At 39.2% G+C, this 18,200-nt stretch overlaps 1 protein-coding gene across 2 annotated transcripts in view; it reads right to left on the bottom strand.

Annotated features, from left to right (window-relative positions):
* CFAP91 (cilia and flagella associated protein 91) overlaps positions 1–18,200 on the bottom strand; it is a 78,576-nt gene that overhangs the window by 40,538 nt on the left and 19,838 nt on the right. For both annotated transcript variants that reach the window (XM_036883451.2, XM_036883452.2), the window contains exon 6: positions 17,178–17,359. In XM_036883451.2, coding sequence (XP_036739346.2) covers positions 17,178–17,359 — 182 coding nt within the window. The remainder of the gene's footprint in view (positions 1–17,177; positions 17,360–18,200) is intronic.

Below are 18,200 nucleotides of genomic sequence, written 5' to 3'. Positions count from 1 at the left end.
ATCATGAATGAGTGTTGAATGTTATCAAATACTTTTTCTGCATCTATTTGAAATTTTCCTACATTTTCTGTCAAAATGATAAATTACATTGGTTGGATTTTTGATATTGTACTAAATTTGAGTTTCTGTGATTAACCCGCTTGGATATGGTAAGTTATCTTTTTAAAATACTGTGTGATTTTGTTGCTGGTATCTTAGAATTTTTACGTTTTCTTTGAATGTGAGGAATTTTCCTTTCTAGGACTATCTTTTTTCAGTTTTCAAATCAAGGCTACATGCTAGCTTCACAAAATACATAAATCAACTTTTATTCTTTCTGCTTGCTGGAAGAATTTGCATGGAACAGATCTTATTCATTCCTTGAAGGAGTGGAAAACCTACCTGCAAACTGTTTAGGCCATGTGCTCTTAAAAATATTTTTTTTTACCAAGTCCATTTCTTTTTTTTGGTTTGTTTCCAAGTCAACTTCTATAGTTATTTTTCTATTCAGATTTGTTGTTTCTTTTTGAAAGCAACTTGGTAGTTTATATTTTCCTTAAAAATTGTATCTAAACCTCTAAAAAATGTATTTGTTTTAAAATATATGGTAAAAGATAAGCATAGTATTCTCTTACATTTCTTAAACCATTTACTCTGTAGTTACGTCCCTCCTCCAATCCTGTACTCTTTATTTGCACCTTCTGTCTTTTATCTTGATGTTTCTTACAAGAGATTTGGCTGTATTACCAATCTTTCCTAAAACATTACTTTATGGCCCCAGTGACCATTTCTTTTGCCTTATAAAGATATACATTATTAATTAGTGGTTTAAATTTTATTGTTCACTGAACTTGTAAAGATTAAATAAGTTAAAAATGTAAAGCACTTGGACATTCTTGGAACATAGCAAGGACTCAGGTTTTTTTCTTAGTGCTTACAGTGTCAACCTTTTCACTGGGTCATTATTTTTCACTGACGCTTACGTAAACATTTATGGAAGTGTAACATACATGCAGAAAGGTACACATCCCACATGACCAGCTCTCAGATCAAGAACAGAATATTACCAGAACCCTAGATTGCCCGACGTACTACCTCCAGTCTGTCTGTGCCTCAAGGATTTCCACCATCCTGATTCCTATAACTTGTTACTTTTTATTGAAGTATCTTTGATATACGATCTCATATTGGTTTCAAATGTACAACACAGTGGTTCAACAATTACCCATATTATTAAATCTTCACCCCCACTAGTATAGTTACTTTCTGTCAACATAGGAAGATGTTACAGAATCATTGCCTGTTTTCTCCATGCTGTACAATCCCCATGACCAACTTATGATTTGAGAACTTTTGTGCCCGTTTATCTCCCTCTCCTTCCCCACACCCTCACTCCAGCCCCTCCTTCATGGTACCATTGGTAACCACTAGTCACTCTCAGTGTCTATGAGTCTATAGCTGTTTTGTTCATTCTGTTTTGCTTTGCTTTTATATTCCAAAAATAAGTTAATTCCGTTTTGATAGGTTTTGAGCTTTATATAAATGGAATCAAAGTGTAGGTAGTCTTCTGTGTCTTCCTTCTTTTGCTCAGCACACATGTGAGATTAACCCATGCATTTGTACTTTCATTCTTGTTACTATATTGTATTCCATTGTGTGAATACACCATATTTATCTATTCCATGGTTGATGGACATTGTTTTCAGTTTTGTATTATTATAAAGTGTCACTATGAATATTCTCATACTTGTCTTCTGGTGAATATACATATTCATTTCTTTTAGCAGAACTAAGTACTCACTTTTCTTTGGCATATAACTAGGAATGAAATTCCTGGATCACGGGCACAAATGTGTTCAGCTTTAGAAGATACTACCAAAGAGTTTTTAAAGTATGGTTGTGTATGAAATTCTCTTTCTTCAAATCCTTATCCCCACTTGGTAATGTCAATCTCTTTAATATTAGCTATTCTGGTATGTGTGTAGTAGCACCACACTGAAATTTTAATTCGCATTTCCTTGATGGCTAATTAAGTTGAACACTTTTTTAATTGGTGATTTGAAAATACTTTTTATTTAGTGTCCTCCTCACATCATTTGCTCATTTTGCTGTTGCATTTTGTCTTTTTCTTATTGGTCTGTAGGATTTCTTGATGTGTTCTAGTTATGAATTTTCTGCCATACAAAGGCAGGTAATAGCAAATTTTCTCCAAATCTGTGCCTTGCTTTTCACTATCTTAATGTGTTTCTGGTGAACAGAAATTCTTAATTTTAATGATAACTTTTTCACTTTTCTCTTTATGGTTAGCTTTTTTTGTCCTATTTAATAAAATCTTTGCCTCCCCAAGGTCATAGCCTCTCTTATATGTTTCTTCTAAAAGTTTCATTAGTTCACCTTTAACATTTAAACATCGGGGATTGATTTTGGTTTCTGGTGTGAAGTAGAAATCAAGAGTCACTTTTTTTCAAGATGGCCATGTAACTGACTTGGCAACATTTATTGAAAAGATTGTATTTTCCTACTGCACTGTAGTGTCATCCTTATCTCAATTCAGACAATATATATCTGTGGGTTAATTCTGGACTCTCTATCCTGTAATAATGATCTATCTGTCTATCCTTAAGAACATACCACACTGTTTAATTCCTGCAGCTTTACAAGTCTTTATATCTGGTAGTGTATGTTGTTGTTTCCTTCACATTGGCCTTGGGTGCTTTTAACCCTTTCACATTTCTATATTAATTTTAGAATCAGGTGATCAATTTACACACACACAGACACACACATACACAAACCTGTTGAGTTTCTTAATGGAACTACACTAAGGGAGGAATCGGAATCATAAAGTTCATGTTCTATACATGGATATCTAATTGTTTCATCACCATTTATTGAAAAGACCTTCCTCACTCCACTGAATTAGGGCAGCATCTTTCTCATAAATTAAATGACTGTAAATGTGGAGTGAGGATGCAGCAAGGTCAAAGGAGCACAGAACCATTAATATTTCCCTAAAAACTATAGCCTGGTATATCTACAGCAGGTCTGGCCATGGCCTACCACATGCAAACCCTTTTATGTGAAGCACATTAATCATGTTCAAATCATCTAAATCCTTACTAACCTTTGATAGCTTAATATGAAAAATGATTATAAAAATCTTCCACTTCCACTATGAGTAAAAAATTGTTCATTTCTCCTTGTGATTCAATTTTTGCTTTATATATTTTGAGTCTATATAGGGTACATTTAAGTTTCATGATAGGTCTTCTGGTGGGTTGTCCCTTTTATAACCTTGTCTTTCACTGTCCCTTTTAATGTCTTTCTGGTTAACTCTGCTCTCATATTACCGTTGTTACATCAGCTTTCTTTGGGTTAGCTTTCAGTATATTTTCCCACCTGTTATTTTCAAAGTTTCAATGCTGTTTTATAGGTAGCAGGCTGTTGTTGTTGAGTTTTCATTAATCCAATCCAAAAATGTTTTTTTAATAGGTGTCGTGCCAGAGGTTTCCAGCTCCAGGCAAGTTCGCTCTGGATTTGATGAGACCAAATAACAACGAATGTTGCAGGTAAAAGGTCTACCAAGCTTTACTCGTGGTGGCAGGTCAAGTGCTAAAACCCATCCACATCCAGCAAGTCTGCAACCCATCTCCACCAGCCGCCCCCACCTGCCATGTAGAGCACTGGGTGGAGCTCTTTATACAGCAGCACAGCTTATACAGGCTCATTGCCAGCCCGGGTGTAAGCAGGCGCCTATACACCAGACCGGTTACATCACATAAATGTGCAGTGGGCAAGTAGATTGGAGACAGGTGAGAACCCTGGCCACTGGAACTTCCGTTTTCCCTACAATAGGTCAGTTTAAGTCACTTTTGTGTATTTTGATTTTTTGAACATTTTTCTGACATTTTCTGATACTTGAACATTTTTCTGACATCTTGTATTTTTCTGACCATGTATTTTCTATTTACTGTGTTTTTATTTTGCTTCCCTCCTTTTCATTTTGTTATTTCCTTTTTCCTCCTCTACCAATTGTGAAATAATATATTTCTCCTTTTTTCGTTTCTAATGATGCCTCCAAATTTTTTAATTTAGGCTTTCCACTCATAGTTCTCTAATAAAATCTAAAGCCAATTAACATTGCTCTCCATCCGGAAGAAAATTGGATGCTTTGAAGAATTTTGGCATGCTTTATTCTTATTACTTCTCCAACTCTGACACTCAAGGTGTGGTTCTCGAACCAGTAGAACAGCATCACCTGAGAGCTTGTTAGAAATGCAAATTCTAGGCCCTTTCTCAGATCTAGTAAATCAAAATCTCTGGGATGGAGCCTGGAATCAGTTTACTAACAAGCTCACCAGATGATTCTTCTTCATGCTAAAGTACTGATCTACAGCAGAGTTCAGCAAACTTTCTCTGTAAAGGACCAGGGAGTAAATGTTAGACTTTGAAATGGGCCACACAGTCTCTGTTTCAGTTACTCCATCTGCCACTATAGTGCAAAGGCAGGTATAGCTAATACACAAACAAATGAGTGTGGCTGTGGATAAAGTGAAGGTTCCTGCGACCAGGATTCTTCCTGGCCCTGGTCGGCTAGCTCACTACACTCGTGTGGGCAATACATTGTTACTGACTTTATATAAAGAGCTCCGCCCAGTACTCTGGGTTAAAATGGTGGCATGGCTGCAAGGCTGCAGGGGAGCAGAGATGAGACGGGAGTGGTGGCAGTGCTGAGGACAGAGACTGAGAAGGCTGCGGGGGCAGAGAGGCCCAGAGGCAGAGACCAGCTTGCTGCATGCAGACTCGTTCTGAGTGGACAGGATTCTAGTGACTGACCTGCCACCGTGGAAATAAAATTGGGTATAACCCTTTCACCCTAAGAACGTTCAACTGTCATTTCTTTGGTCAGATGAATCCACAGTGAACTTGCCTGGGGGTGAAACCCATTGGCAAGACAACTGGCGCAGTCGTCAAGATTCACTGTTGACCAAGAAAAAGAAAAGGCTGCCCTCACGGGAGGAGTGTTTCAGAGGGCTGCACCTATGGACGGGGATACATTTGAGTGTCCTCCAGTGGACATGTGGTATTGTGAAGGGGTGGAGGACTGGGGTCCACCCAAAGAGAAAGAAAATTTGTTGCTGACTGAAATGGCGTCACCACAAAGTGCTATGGAAATAGTAAAGGATGTCGTGGTAACCTGAGAGGAAGCAGCATGAGAAGGAGCAGCGGCCCGAGAAGCAGCAGTATGGGAGTGCAGGCTGCCAGGTGCCATGGGGCAGATGAAGGGTGTAGTGGAGCCATCAGCCCCAGAAATGGAGTGGAGGTTTGACGAACAGGTCGAGGTGGAGGCCCTGTCAGTGCCGGAGGCATCAGTCCCTCCTCAGTTGAAACCCCACCTGGTTGAAAGCTGGTGGAAAGCCAGAAGGACTCGGCAACTATGGGTTCCTCCAGGAGATATGCAGGCCCCTCCTCAGGTTGTGGAGCACTCCATGCTCTGCTTCTATCCTCAGGCTCAAGCACAAAAGGAAATACGGTCTGCTTCTTAAAGGAAGAATTTAAAAGGCCTCATAAAGGTCACAAGGACCCAGATTTGGGTTGGTTTGAAAAGGCAGGAGCAGACAGAAAGAAGTTGCCTGTGGCAACAACTGAGACCAGAGCAGTGGTTCTGGCCACTGAGGATGAAGCAGAAGGCAGAGCTAAAGCAACAAGATTGGCCTATGTGTCTGTAAGACTTTTTGCTGGAGAGGCTGGAGAAAGTGGATATTGTAAGGCCCACACATGGTTCTTTTACAATGCTCCAGCTCTCTCGCACAGGGACCATTGCAGAGGATTGAGGGCACATAGATTGAGAGGCAAGAATCCTGGGGGGGGGAGGGATCAGAAGATGGCGGCGTGAGTAGAGCAGCGGAAATCTCCTCCCAAAACCACATATATCTATGAAAATATAACAAAGACAACTCTTCCTAGAATAAAGACCAGAGGACACAGGACAATATCCAGACTACATCCGCACCTGAAAGAACCCAGTGCCTCGTGAAGGGGGTAAGATACATGCCCCGGCCCGGCGGGAGCAGAGAGCCCATCCCCCCAACTCCTGGCGGGAGAAGAATAGGCAGAGCGGGAGGGAGACGGAGCCCAGGACTGCCGAACACCCAGCCCCAGCCATCCGGACCAGAGTGCAGACACAGTGCGTGCGCAGGGGGCCCTGGATACTAGGAAAACAGGGCAGCAAGAACAGTGAGCAGGCACCGGAGGCCTGGCGCCGGAGGACACCAGAAAAGCGAGTGCCTTTTTTTTTTTTTTTTTTTTTTTGCTGTTTTCTTTTGGTGAGCGCTTTTTGGAAGTCTTACAGGGAAAGGGACCCCAATACTAGGGAAACAGGGCAGCAAGACCGGTGAGCAGATGCCTGAGGTTGGCGCCAGAGAATAAAGAAAAACGAGCGGCCACCTTTTTTTTTTAATTAAAACAAATTTTTTTTTTTATTAAAAAAATTTTTTTTTCTTTTTTCTGGTCGTTGCTTTGTTTTGGCGGGTGCTTTTTGGAAGTCTTAAAGGGGCAGGGCTGGACACTTAATCCAGAGGTAGGAAATCCGGGGATCTCTGGGTGCCCTAACCCCTGGGCTGCAGGGAGCAGGGAGGCCCCTTACGGAGATAAATAGTCTCCCAGCAGCTCCTGCTCCAACGCGACTCCACCATTTTGGAGTAGCTGCCCGAGCCAGGCCACGCCCACAGCAACAGCGGAGATTAACTCCATAGCAGCCGGGCAGGAAGCAGGAACCCTGTCTGCGCACAGCTGCCCAGCACAAGCCACTAGAGGCCGCTGTTCTCCCAGGGGAGGAGGGCCACAAACCAACAAGAAGGGAAGTTCTTCCAGCCATCACTCGTCCCAGATCTGCAAACTATTCCTATCACCATGAAAGGCAAAGCTACAGGCAAACAAAGATCACAGAGACAACACCAGAGAAGGAGACAGACCTAACCAGTCTTCCTGACAAAGAATTCAAAATACGAATCATAAACATGTTGACAGAGATGCAGAGAAATACGCAAGAGAAATGGGATGAAGTCCGGAGGGAGATCACAGATGCCAGAAAGGAGATTACAGAAATGAAAAAACTCTGGAAGGGTTTATAAGCAGAATGGATAGGATGCAAGAGGCCATAGACGGAATTGAAACCAGAGAACAGGAACGCATAGAAGCTGACATAGAGAGAGATAAAAGGATCTCCAGGAATGAAACAATATTAAGAGAACTGTGTGACCAATCTAAAAGGAACAATATCCATATCATAGGGGTACCAGAAGAAGAAGAGAGAGGAAAAGGGATGGAAAGTATCTTAGAAGAAATAATTGCTGAAAACTTCCCCAAACTGGCGGAGGAAATAATCGAACAGACCACGGAAATACACAGAACCCCCAACACAAAGGATCCAAGGAGGACACCACCAAGACACATAATAATTAAAATGGCAAAGATCAAGGACAAGGAAAGAGTTTTAAAGGCAGCTAGAGAGAAAAAGGTCACCTATAAAGGAAAACCCATCAGGCTAACATCAGACTTCTCGACAGAAACCCTACAGGCCAGAAGAGAATGGAATGATATATTTAATACAATGAAACAGAAGGGCCTTGAACCAAGGATACTGTATCCAGCACGACCATCATTCAAATATGACAGTGGGATTAAACAATTCCCAGACAAACAAAAGCTGAGGGAATTTGCTTCCCACAAACCACCTCTACAGAACATCTTACAGGGACTGCTCTAGATGGGAGCACTCCTAGAAAGAGCACAGCACAAAACACCTAACATATGAAGAATCGAGGAGGAGGAATAAGAAGGGAGAGAAGAAAAGAATCTCCAGACAGTGTATATAACAGCTCAATAAGTGAGCTAAGTTAGGCAGTAAGATACTAAAGAGGCTAACCTTGAACCTTTGGTAACCACGAATTTAAAACCTGCAATGGCAATAAGTACATATCTTTCAGTAGTCACCCTAAATGTTAATGGGCTGAATGCACCAATCAAAAGACACAGAGTAATAGAATGGATAAAAAAGCAAGACCCACCTATATGCTGCTTACAAGAAACTCACCTCAAACCCAAAGACATGTACAGACTAAAAGTCAAGGGATGGAAAAACATATTTCAGGCAAACAACAGCGAGAAGAAAGCAGGGGTTGCAGTACTAATATCAGACAAAATAGACTTCAAAACAAAGAAAGCAACAAGAGATAAAGAAGGACACTACATAATGATAAAGGGCTCAGTCAAACAAGAGGATATAACCATTCTAAATATATATGCACCCAACACAGTAGCACCAGCATATGTGAAACAAATACTAACAGAACTAAAGGGGGAAATAGACTGCAATGCATTCATTCTAGGAGACTTCAACACACCACTCACTCCAAAGAATAGATCTACCGGGCATAAATAAGTAAGGACACGGAAGCACTGAACAACACAGTAGAGCAGATGGACCTAATAGACATCTATAGAACTCTACATCCAAAAGCAACAGGATATACATTCTTCTCAAGTGCACATGGAACATTCTCCAGAATAGACCACATACTAGGCCACAAAAAGAGCCTCAGAAAATTCCAAAAGATTGAAATCCTACCAACCAACTTTTCAGACCACAAAGGCATAAAACTAGAAATAAACTGTACAAAGAAAGCAAAGAGGCTCACAAACACATGGAGGCTTAACAACACGCTCCTAAATAATCAATGGATCAATGACCAAATCAAAATGGAGATCCAGAAATATATGGAAACAAATGACAACAACAACACTAAGCCCCAACTTCTGTGGGACACAGCAAAAGCAGTCTTAAGAGGAAAGTATATAGCAATCCAAGCATATTTAAAAAAGGAAGAACAATCCCAAATGAATGGTCTAATGTCACAATTATTGAAATTGGAAAAAGAAGAACAAATGAGGCCTAAGGTCAGCAGAAGGAGGGACATAATAAAGATCAGAGAAGAAATAAATAAAATTGAGAAGAATAAAACAATAGCAAAGATCAATGAAACCAAGAGCTGGTTTTTTGAGAAAATAAGCAAAATAAATAAGCCTCTAGCCAGACTTACTAAGAAGAAAAGAGAGTCAACACAAATCAACAGTATCAGAAACGAGAAAGGAAAAATCACGACGGACCCCACAGAAATACAAAGAATTATTAGAGAATACTATGAAAACCTATATGCTAACAAGCTGGGAAACCTAGGAGAAATGGACAACTTCCTAGAAAAATACAACCTTCCAAGACTGACCCAAAAAGAAACAAAATCTAAACAGACCAATTACCAGCAACGAAATTGAAGCGGTAATCAAAAAACTACCAAAGGACAAAACCACTGGGCCAGATGGATTTACCTCGGAATTTTATCAGACATACAGGGAAGACATAATACCAATTCTCCTTAGAGTTTTCCAAAAAATAGAGGAGGAGGGGATACTCCCAAACTCATTCTATGAAGCTAACATCACCCTAATACCAAAATCAGGCAAAGACCCCACCAAAAAAGAAAACTAGAGACCAATATCCCTGATGAACGTAGATGCAAAAATACTCAACAAAATATTAGCAAACCAAATTCAAAAATACATCAAAAGGATCATACACCATGACCAAGTGGGATTCATCCCAGGGATGCAAGGATGGTACAACATTCAAAAGTCCATCAACATCATCCACACATCAACAAAAAGAAAGACAAAAACCATATGATCATCTCCATAGATGCTGAAAAAGCATTTGACAAAGTTCAACATCCATTCATGATAAAAACTCTCTGCAAAATGGGAATAGAGGGCAAGTACCTCAACATAATAAAGGCCATCTATGATAAACCCACAGCCAACATTATATTGAACAGCGAGAAGCTGAAAGCATTTCCGCTGAGATCGGGAACTAGACAGGGATGCCCACTCTCTCCACTGTTATTTAACATAGTACTGGAGGTCCTAGCCACGGCATCAGACAAAACAAAGAAATACAAGGAATCCAGATTGGTAAAGAAGAAGTTAAACTGTCACTATTTGCAGATGACATGATACTGTACATAAAAAACCCTAAACAATCCACCCCAAAACTACTAGAACTGATATCGGAATACAGCAAAGTTGCAGGATACAAAATCAACACACAGAAATCTGTGGCTTTCCTATACACTAACAATGAACCAACAGAAAGAGAAATCAGGAAAACAACGCCATTCACAATTGCATCAAAAAAAATAAAATACCTAGGAATAAACCTAACCAAAGAAGTGAAAGACTTATACTCTGAAAACTACAAGTCACTCTTAAGAGAAATTAAAGGGGACACTAACAGATGGAAACTCATCCCATGCTCGTGGCTAGGAAGAATTAATATCGTCAAAATGGCCATCCTGCCCAAAGCAATATACAGATTTGATGCAATCCCTATGAAACTACCAGCAACATTCTTCAATTAACTGGAACAAATAATTCAAAAATTCATATGGAACCACCAAAGACCCCGAATAGCCAAAGCAATCCTGAGAAAGAAGAATAAAGTAGGGAGGATCTCACTCCCCAACTTCAAGCTCTACTATAAAGCCATAGTAATCAAGACAATTTGGTACTGGCACAAGAACAGAGCCACAGACCAATGGAACAGACCAGACAATCCAGACATTAACCCAGACATATATGGTCAATTAATATTTGATAAAGGAGCCATGGACTTACAATGGGGAAATGACAGTCTCTTCAACAGATGGTGCTGGCAAAACTGGACAGCTACATGTAGGAGAATGAAACTGGACCATTGTCTAACCCCATATACAAAAGTAAACTCAAAATGGATCAAAGACCTGAATGTAAGTCATGAAACCATTAAACTCTTGGAAGAAAACATAGGCAAAAACCTCTTAGACATAAACATGAGTGACCTATTCTTGAACATATCTCCCCAGGCAAGGAAAACAACAGCAAAAATGAATAAGTGGGACTATATCAAGCTGAAAAGCTTCTGTACAGCAAAAGACACCATCAATAGAACAAAAAGGAACCCTACAGTATGGGAGAATATATTTGAAAATGACACATCCGATAAAGGCTTGACGTCCAGAATATATAAAGAGCTCACACGCCTCAACAAACAAAAAACAAATAACCCAATTAAAAAATGGGCAGAGGATCTGAACAGACAGTTCTCCAAAAGAAATACAGATGGCCAACAGACACATGAAAAGATGCTCCACATCGCTAATTATCAGAGAAATGCAAATTAAAACTACAATGAGGTATCAACTCACACCAGTAAGGATGGCTGCCATCCAAAAGACAAACAACAACAAATGTTGGCGAGGCTGTGGAGAAAGGGGAACCCTCCTACACTGCTGGTGGGAATGTAAGTTAGTTCAACCATTGTGGAAAGCAGTATGGAGGTACATCAAAATGCTCAAAACAGACTTACCATTTGACCCAGGAATTCCACTCCTAGGAATTTACCCTAAGAATGCAGCAATCAAGTATGAGAGAGATCAGTGCACCCCTATGTTTATCGCAGCACTATTTACAATAGCCAAGAATTGGAGGCAACCTAAATGTCCATTGATAGATGAATGGATAAAGAAGATGTGGTACATATACACAATGGAATACTACTCAGCCATAAGAAAAGGGCAAATCCAACCATTTGCAGCAACATGGATGGAGCTGGAGGGTATTATGCTCAGTGAAACAAGCCAAGCGGAGAAAGAGAAATACCAAATGATTTCACTTATCTGTGGAATATAAGAACAAAGGAAAAACTGAAGGAACAAAACAGCAGCAGAATCACAGAACTCAAGAATGGACTAACAGGTACCAAAGGGAAAGGGACTGGGGAGGATGGGTGGGTAGGGAGGGATAAGGGGGGGGAGAAGTAGGGGGCTATTAAGATTAGCATGCATGGGGGTGTAGGAGAAAAGGGAGGGCTGTACAACACAGAGAAGGCAAGTAGTGATTCTACAACATTTTGCTATGCTGATGGACAGTGACTGTAAAGGGGTTTATAGGGGGACCTGGTATAGGGGAGAGCCTAGTAAACATAATATTCATCATGTAAGTGTAGATTAGTGATACAAAAAAAAAAAAAGGCAGTTCCTTTGTGGTAACCGCCAATGAGTTCTACACAAGGGTATAAAGGGCATATAAAAGTGTAGGCAAAGGGTCTGTTTGTGTTTAGACAGAGGATCAAAGCCTAATTGGGCTACCCCGAAAATGAACTAAGATACGATATGAAAAAGAACTTCCAACATCAGCACTCTCTGGAAGACTCATGCCAGAAGATGATCATCAAAAAACCCCAACAAAGATCCACGCACTGCTACAGCTGTAGATGCACTCATCCCACCAGTTCCTGGACTTGCCATGGGAATGAAGAAGGAGATATCTAAGCTGGCCTGTGCATACAGTAAAGCAACAAATTTGAGTGGATCTATACTGTTGGAACTCAACCAAGAATTAGGAGAAGTGCAATTTGTAGCGCTCCAAAATCTTACAACTACAGACTATTCATTGTTAAAAGAACATAAGGGATGTGAACATTCCCCAGGAATGGGTTGTTTTAATTTGTCTGATTTCTCTCAGACTGTTCAAGTTCAGTTGGACAATATCCACCATATCATAGATAAGTTTTCACAAATGCCTAAGGTGCCTAACTGGTTTTCTTGGTTTCACTGGAGATGGCTGGTAATTACAGATATGCTTTGGTTATGTAACTATACTCCTATTATGTTAATGTGTGTGCGCAATTTAAGTAGTAGCTTAAAACCTATACATGCTGAAGTTACTCTACAAGAAGATATGTCAAAGAAATAATCAATCTTCCCATGTTTTCTTCCGCCTGCTACTTCTATAGCTTTTCTTCTTCCTTCCTAATTACAACCCTTAAATAGAATTCGTGCCTCATATCAAATTTACCGAGTATCGTAATTCTTCCAAGTGGTAAAGATACCTCAAGACAAATGCTGGGCATAGAAGCTACAGGGCATAAATATGCAAAGAAATAAAAAGCTAACCATTTCAAACAATAAGGCTTCTCTCTCACTTACCAATTTTACATTTCCCTGTATGGCCCCGGAAGATGACTGGTTAGCCAGAGACGGGTAAGATTCCTCAAGGGAGGAACAACCTAAGACAGGCACAGTCGCAGGGGGGCCATCAGGTGAGAAATTGGGGATCAACAGAGGTGAGGCTTAGAACCTCACCCCCCCGTTCTGAGAGAAATCTTCTGCATACGTGGATGTTTTATTGCCCTTGTCTAGCTTGGATTAACACATAGTCTACAGGCACACACCTGATCATCTACATTTGCTCTCTTACAACACTAAACTATGTTTTCTACCTTTATCTTGTATCTACCTACCACTTGAGCATTTTATTAAAAATAATAAGAATAAAGAGAGAAATGTGGTATCCACATATAAATCAAGTATAAAAATCAAATGAGTATTCATATTTGAACTGTTTATAGTTCATAATGCATGAGCAAAACCGAAAGTTTCTGTGATGACTGCCATTGTACTGTTCACTATGTAACTTATTCATTATGTAAGAATTTGTTCTCCATGTAAGAACTTGTTTGTTATGCCTCAGAAGATTGGAGACTGACGAAAATTAGGCTTGGGGTGGATTAATGATTGTGCATCGAGCATTGACTCCCGTATACAGAATTTTATTGTTGTTAACAACCATTTGATCAATAAATAAGAGAGATGCCCTCACAAACAAACAAACAAACAAAAAAAAAAAAGTACACACTTCCAATGGTAAAATAAATAAGTAACCGGGATGTAATGTATAGCATAAGGAATATAGTCAAAATATTGTAACAACTTGGTATGGTGATAGCTGGTACCTAGAATTATCATGTATATAAATGCTGAATCACTATGTTGTACACCTGAAACTAATGTAATGTAATACTGTGTGTCAACTACCCTTCAATAAAAAATAATTATCTACAAAAAAAAAAAAATAGAATCCTGGAGGGGTGGAGTGTGGATAAAGTGAAGGTTCCTATGGGCAGGATTCTCACCTGGCCCTGGTTGGCTAGCTCACTACACACATGTGGGCAATACGTTGTTACTGACTCTATATAAAGAGCTCCGCCCAGTGCTCTGGGAGAAAATGGTGGCATGGCTGCAAGGCTGCAGGAGAGCAGAGACGAGACTGGAGTGGTGGCAGTGCCGAGGACAGAGACTGAGACGGCTGTGGGGGCAGAGAGGCCCAGAGGCAGAGACTGGCTTGCTGCATGCAGACTCGCTCTGAGTGGATGGGATTCTAGTGATTGACCTGCAACCATGGGAAGAAAGTTGGGTATAAACCCTTTCACCCCAAGAACATTCTACTGTCATTCTACTGAACATTCTACTGTTTGGTCACATTGAATCCATAGTGAACTTGCCCAGGGCTGAAACCCACTGACAAGACAGTGACTATGTTCCAATAAAACTTTTCTAGGGTCACCGAAATTTTTAATTCATATAATTTTCATATGCCACAAATAGTACAAATAATTTTCATATGTCACAAAGTAGTAGGATTTTTTTTCATCCATTTAAAAATTTTAAATCATCCATACCTTCCAGGCCATATAAAAAAAGGCAACAGACCAGTTTGGCTTGTGGGCCAGAGTTTACCAATCCTGATCTAGTGTTTTTAGTACTTGCTTCTTTTTTTTTTTAAGTTATCATTTTTAGAAGCTCAACATCTTAAAAATTTAATTACATATTTTTCCCTTCTTTTCCTCATCATATTCTTACTTTTGAGTTTATTTTTATTCTTGTTGAAGTATTCCCTTTAATTCTTTTACTTCAGAACTACTTTATTAATAGTTAACAGGTACAGAATGTTTATTTACATGCCAAGCAGTGTTCTAAGCACATTACATACATGAATTTACTTAATATTTACAATATCCCATGAGATGGACCCTATGAAATGTCCAAATGAAAATGTCTATTTCACATTCACTCGTGAACAATAGTTTGGCTGGTAAATGAATTCTAGGTTTGCAATTATTTTCCCAAAGCTCTTTAAAGATAGTACTGTAAAATGTCAATTTGGTTATTGTTCCTTTGTGGGTAATCTGACTTTTCTTTCAAATAGCTTTTGCAATTTTTTCTTTTCCTTTATTACTAGGTGGGAGTTTTTTTTTAATGTATCTGTTTGGTACTCAACAGAATTTTTCAAACTGGGGGCTCATGTCTTTCTTCAGTTGTGGAAAATTCTTAGCCATTTTCTCTTCTTTCATTGCTTCATCACCATTTTTTCTATTGTCAATTTCTGAATCTTAAAATCCTATATCCCATGTCTCTTACCATTAAAAAAAAATCTTATTCTACCTTCATATGTTACATTCTGGAATACTGTTCATTTAATCTTTCATTTCACTAATTTACTTTTCAGCTCTGTCTAGTTTACTACTGAGTTCATTTTATTTCAAACTTCATAGTTTTCCTTCCCAATGATTCCAACTGATTCTTTTTCATAGTTTCCACTCTTGTCATTGCTATTTCCCCCTTTATCTCTCTGAGGATGTAAGAAGTACTTTCTAAGTCTTTTCAGATTGTTCCATTTACTCCTTTTGCTCAGGAATTTATTCTTCCATTTTCTTTGTTTTCTGATGTCTGTGCTCCTTAGATGCTTTGTGACTCTTGGGTTAAGATCATCTGCAAATTTCTCCCATGAGCACCCCAGGCAGCAGAGTTCTTTGACCTCGCAAAAAGGACAGCTCCCTGGCCTCATTCTTCAAAGCCCTGCCCATCATCATAGGGTGAGAAGTCCAAGGGGCTATGCCAACCCGGAGCTACTCCTACCTTTACAGACCCCAGAATTCCTTGCACAAATGGCCCCAAGCCTGCCTTTCAATATCTACATGGGCCTCTTCCCATGATTCAGATGCCTCAGGGCATTCTGCAGCTCAATGCTAAGCCCATATCACACTGAGAGGTGAAGGCCTAGGCCCCAGGCAGGAGCACCTGAATCAGCTCTGGCTATAATCTTAGACTGCAGGCACTGATTGGAAACGTGTTTGCCTCCTCCAGTTTAGGCAGTAACTGGGATTGGCTCCCCACCACTCATAGTCCCTGCTCATCATCACAGGTCCCAGCTATTTCTTTCTTTTAGAAAGAAATCTCCATTTCTAGACTATGGAAATTTCCTTCCTTGTTCTTAAGTGTGGTTATGTGTTCATTAGTTTTTATAATATATTTGCATGTGATGAGAGCAGAAGGGAAGGTTTTCCCCATACTTCTAATCTGTCATCTAGGCCTGCTTTATAGTGTGAGTGTCAAGAACGCTTAGTCTGGATTCATAAAGTGCTCCAGGAAACAAGAATCAAAACAAGAGCTCAGATATAAACATCTTCATTGCCTGTGACACAGACTTAATCAGAGAAATCCATTATAATGGGGAAACAAAAGTAATCTCATTTTAATAAAAGTCATCACAGTGTACCAACAATCTCCAGGACCCTGGAGGAGTCAGCATCTCTGATTCTCAGTTTCCCAACTACAATCAAATGAGCTTGTTAAGTTAATGTCTAATAATTTCTAAAGGCCTTTCTCTTATTAATTTTTGTAGTTTCACATACTATAAGCTTAGGCTAGATTCTATTACATTCTAAGAGTACATTTCTGAGCCTGAACAATATTAGCACTTCAGAGGTGATATGTTTAGGATTGCATCTTAAATCATCCAATAAGGTATGTAAGAGCTCTCATAAATTGCAAGATATTTCGACAAAGTAAGATAATATTATTACATATGTAAGAATATGAATAAAGTACTATACCCTCAAAAAAGGTTTTCATGTAAAGATGCAATATGGATTGCTCAATGAAAAGGAGTTGATTCACTGGAAGGAACAATGAAAGGAGGGAGAGGGAGGTGAGTAGTCAGCAAAGCAGCCACAAAATTAAGCTAAAATAGAACTTTAGCTTCAGGGATAAAGTACAATAAACCTCCTTATAGTGAAAAGAGTATCTCTCTTTGAACAAAAGTATCAGAAAAGTATCAGTCTATGCAGTAGCTCTATTGAGCAAGACATTTTAAATAACAACACTAAACCACAGTTGCCTCTAAGTGTGTCATTCCCAGGAATTCAATACCACACAGTTACTAGGAATGTGATTTGCAAATATTCAAGAGAATTACCTACAACTCACCCCAAGTAAGAGAAGCCAGCGTCAAGAGCTCAGGAATTGAATCTTGACATACTACGTATTCTGGAGAATATGGATCTGTTTGGACTTCGCCATCCCGATAATCAGTTTGAGTGCCCACAGTACACTTGGAAGGGATGGGTGGGTACTTAGTAGGAGCACGAGGAAAAGTATATGGTTCTGTCCTAAAAGGAAAAATTATTTTAAAAATTAAAACCCAACATGATCACTTACAAATCATACAAGCAAGTAGAAATAAGTTCTAGGGCTTCACTAATTCCATCCCCCTTTTAAAAATGACAGGCACAAAGTTGTGAATCCAGTGTAACAAGGATGATGCCCAATAATCTTGAAAGAATTGCCTTGTTATTCTTGCCCCCGCCAAGAAATCAAACCTAGGTCTACTCACAAAAGTGCCTGTTTTTCTGTGTATCACTGGGTAGGATTATAGTATAGAGCTATATAAGGTGGATCCTAGGTTGTCATACAGTTACTTCTGAATCTGTTTAGGGTGGCTACTTTCTAGTTTCTTCTCTGCTTTTAGTTTCAAATCCAATTTTAGCTATTTCCTGTCAGAAATAAATACAGGAGCAAATAAAAGAGAAGGGATGCTTTCTGATTTAAAAAAAGCAAGCCTCTTTCTGGATAGATGATTCCATAATTGATGATTCGTTAATTAATGGTGGGATCACTTGGTTAACCATGAAGAAAAATTACCTCATCTTTTCCACAAAAACGAACTCCAGATATTTTAAAACACTTAATGTAAAATGAGACAATAAGATTACTAATAGGAAGCATAAATAACCATTTAAATAATCATCTTTGAGTGAAAATATTTTTAAAGCATGGCTCAAACACCAGAAACCATAAAAGGAAATGATCAATAGAACTAAGGTTAAGTTGAAACCTCTGTATGTCAAAATATCATAAACAAATTTAAAATGTGAATGGTATACATGGAAATAGGTTTTGCAACATATATGATAAAAAGTTAAACAGCTTTTTATATGAAAAGCCCTTATT

Source organism: Manis pentadactyla, chromosome 1 (assembly GCF_030020395.1).
Source record: "Manis pentadactyla isolate mManPen7 chromosome 1, mManPen7.hap1, whole genome shotgun sequence".
Taxonomy (NCBI): domain Eukaryota; kingdom Metazoa; phylum Chordata; class Mammalia; order Pholidota; family Manidae; genus Manis; species Manis pentadactyla.
Note: the sequence above shows the minus strand (reverse complement) of the source record. Positions and strands in the feature narration are given on the sequence as shown.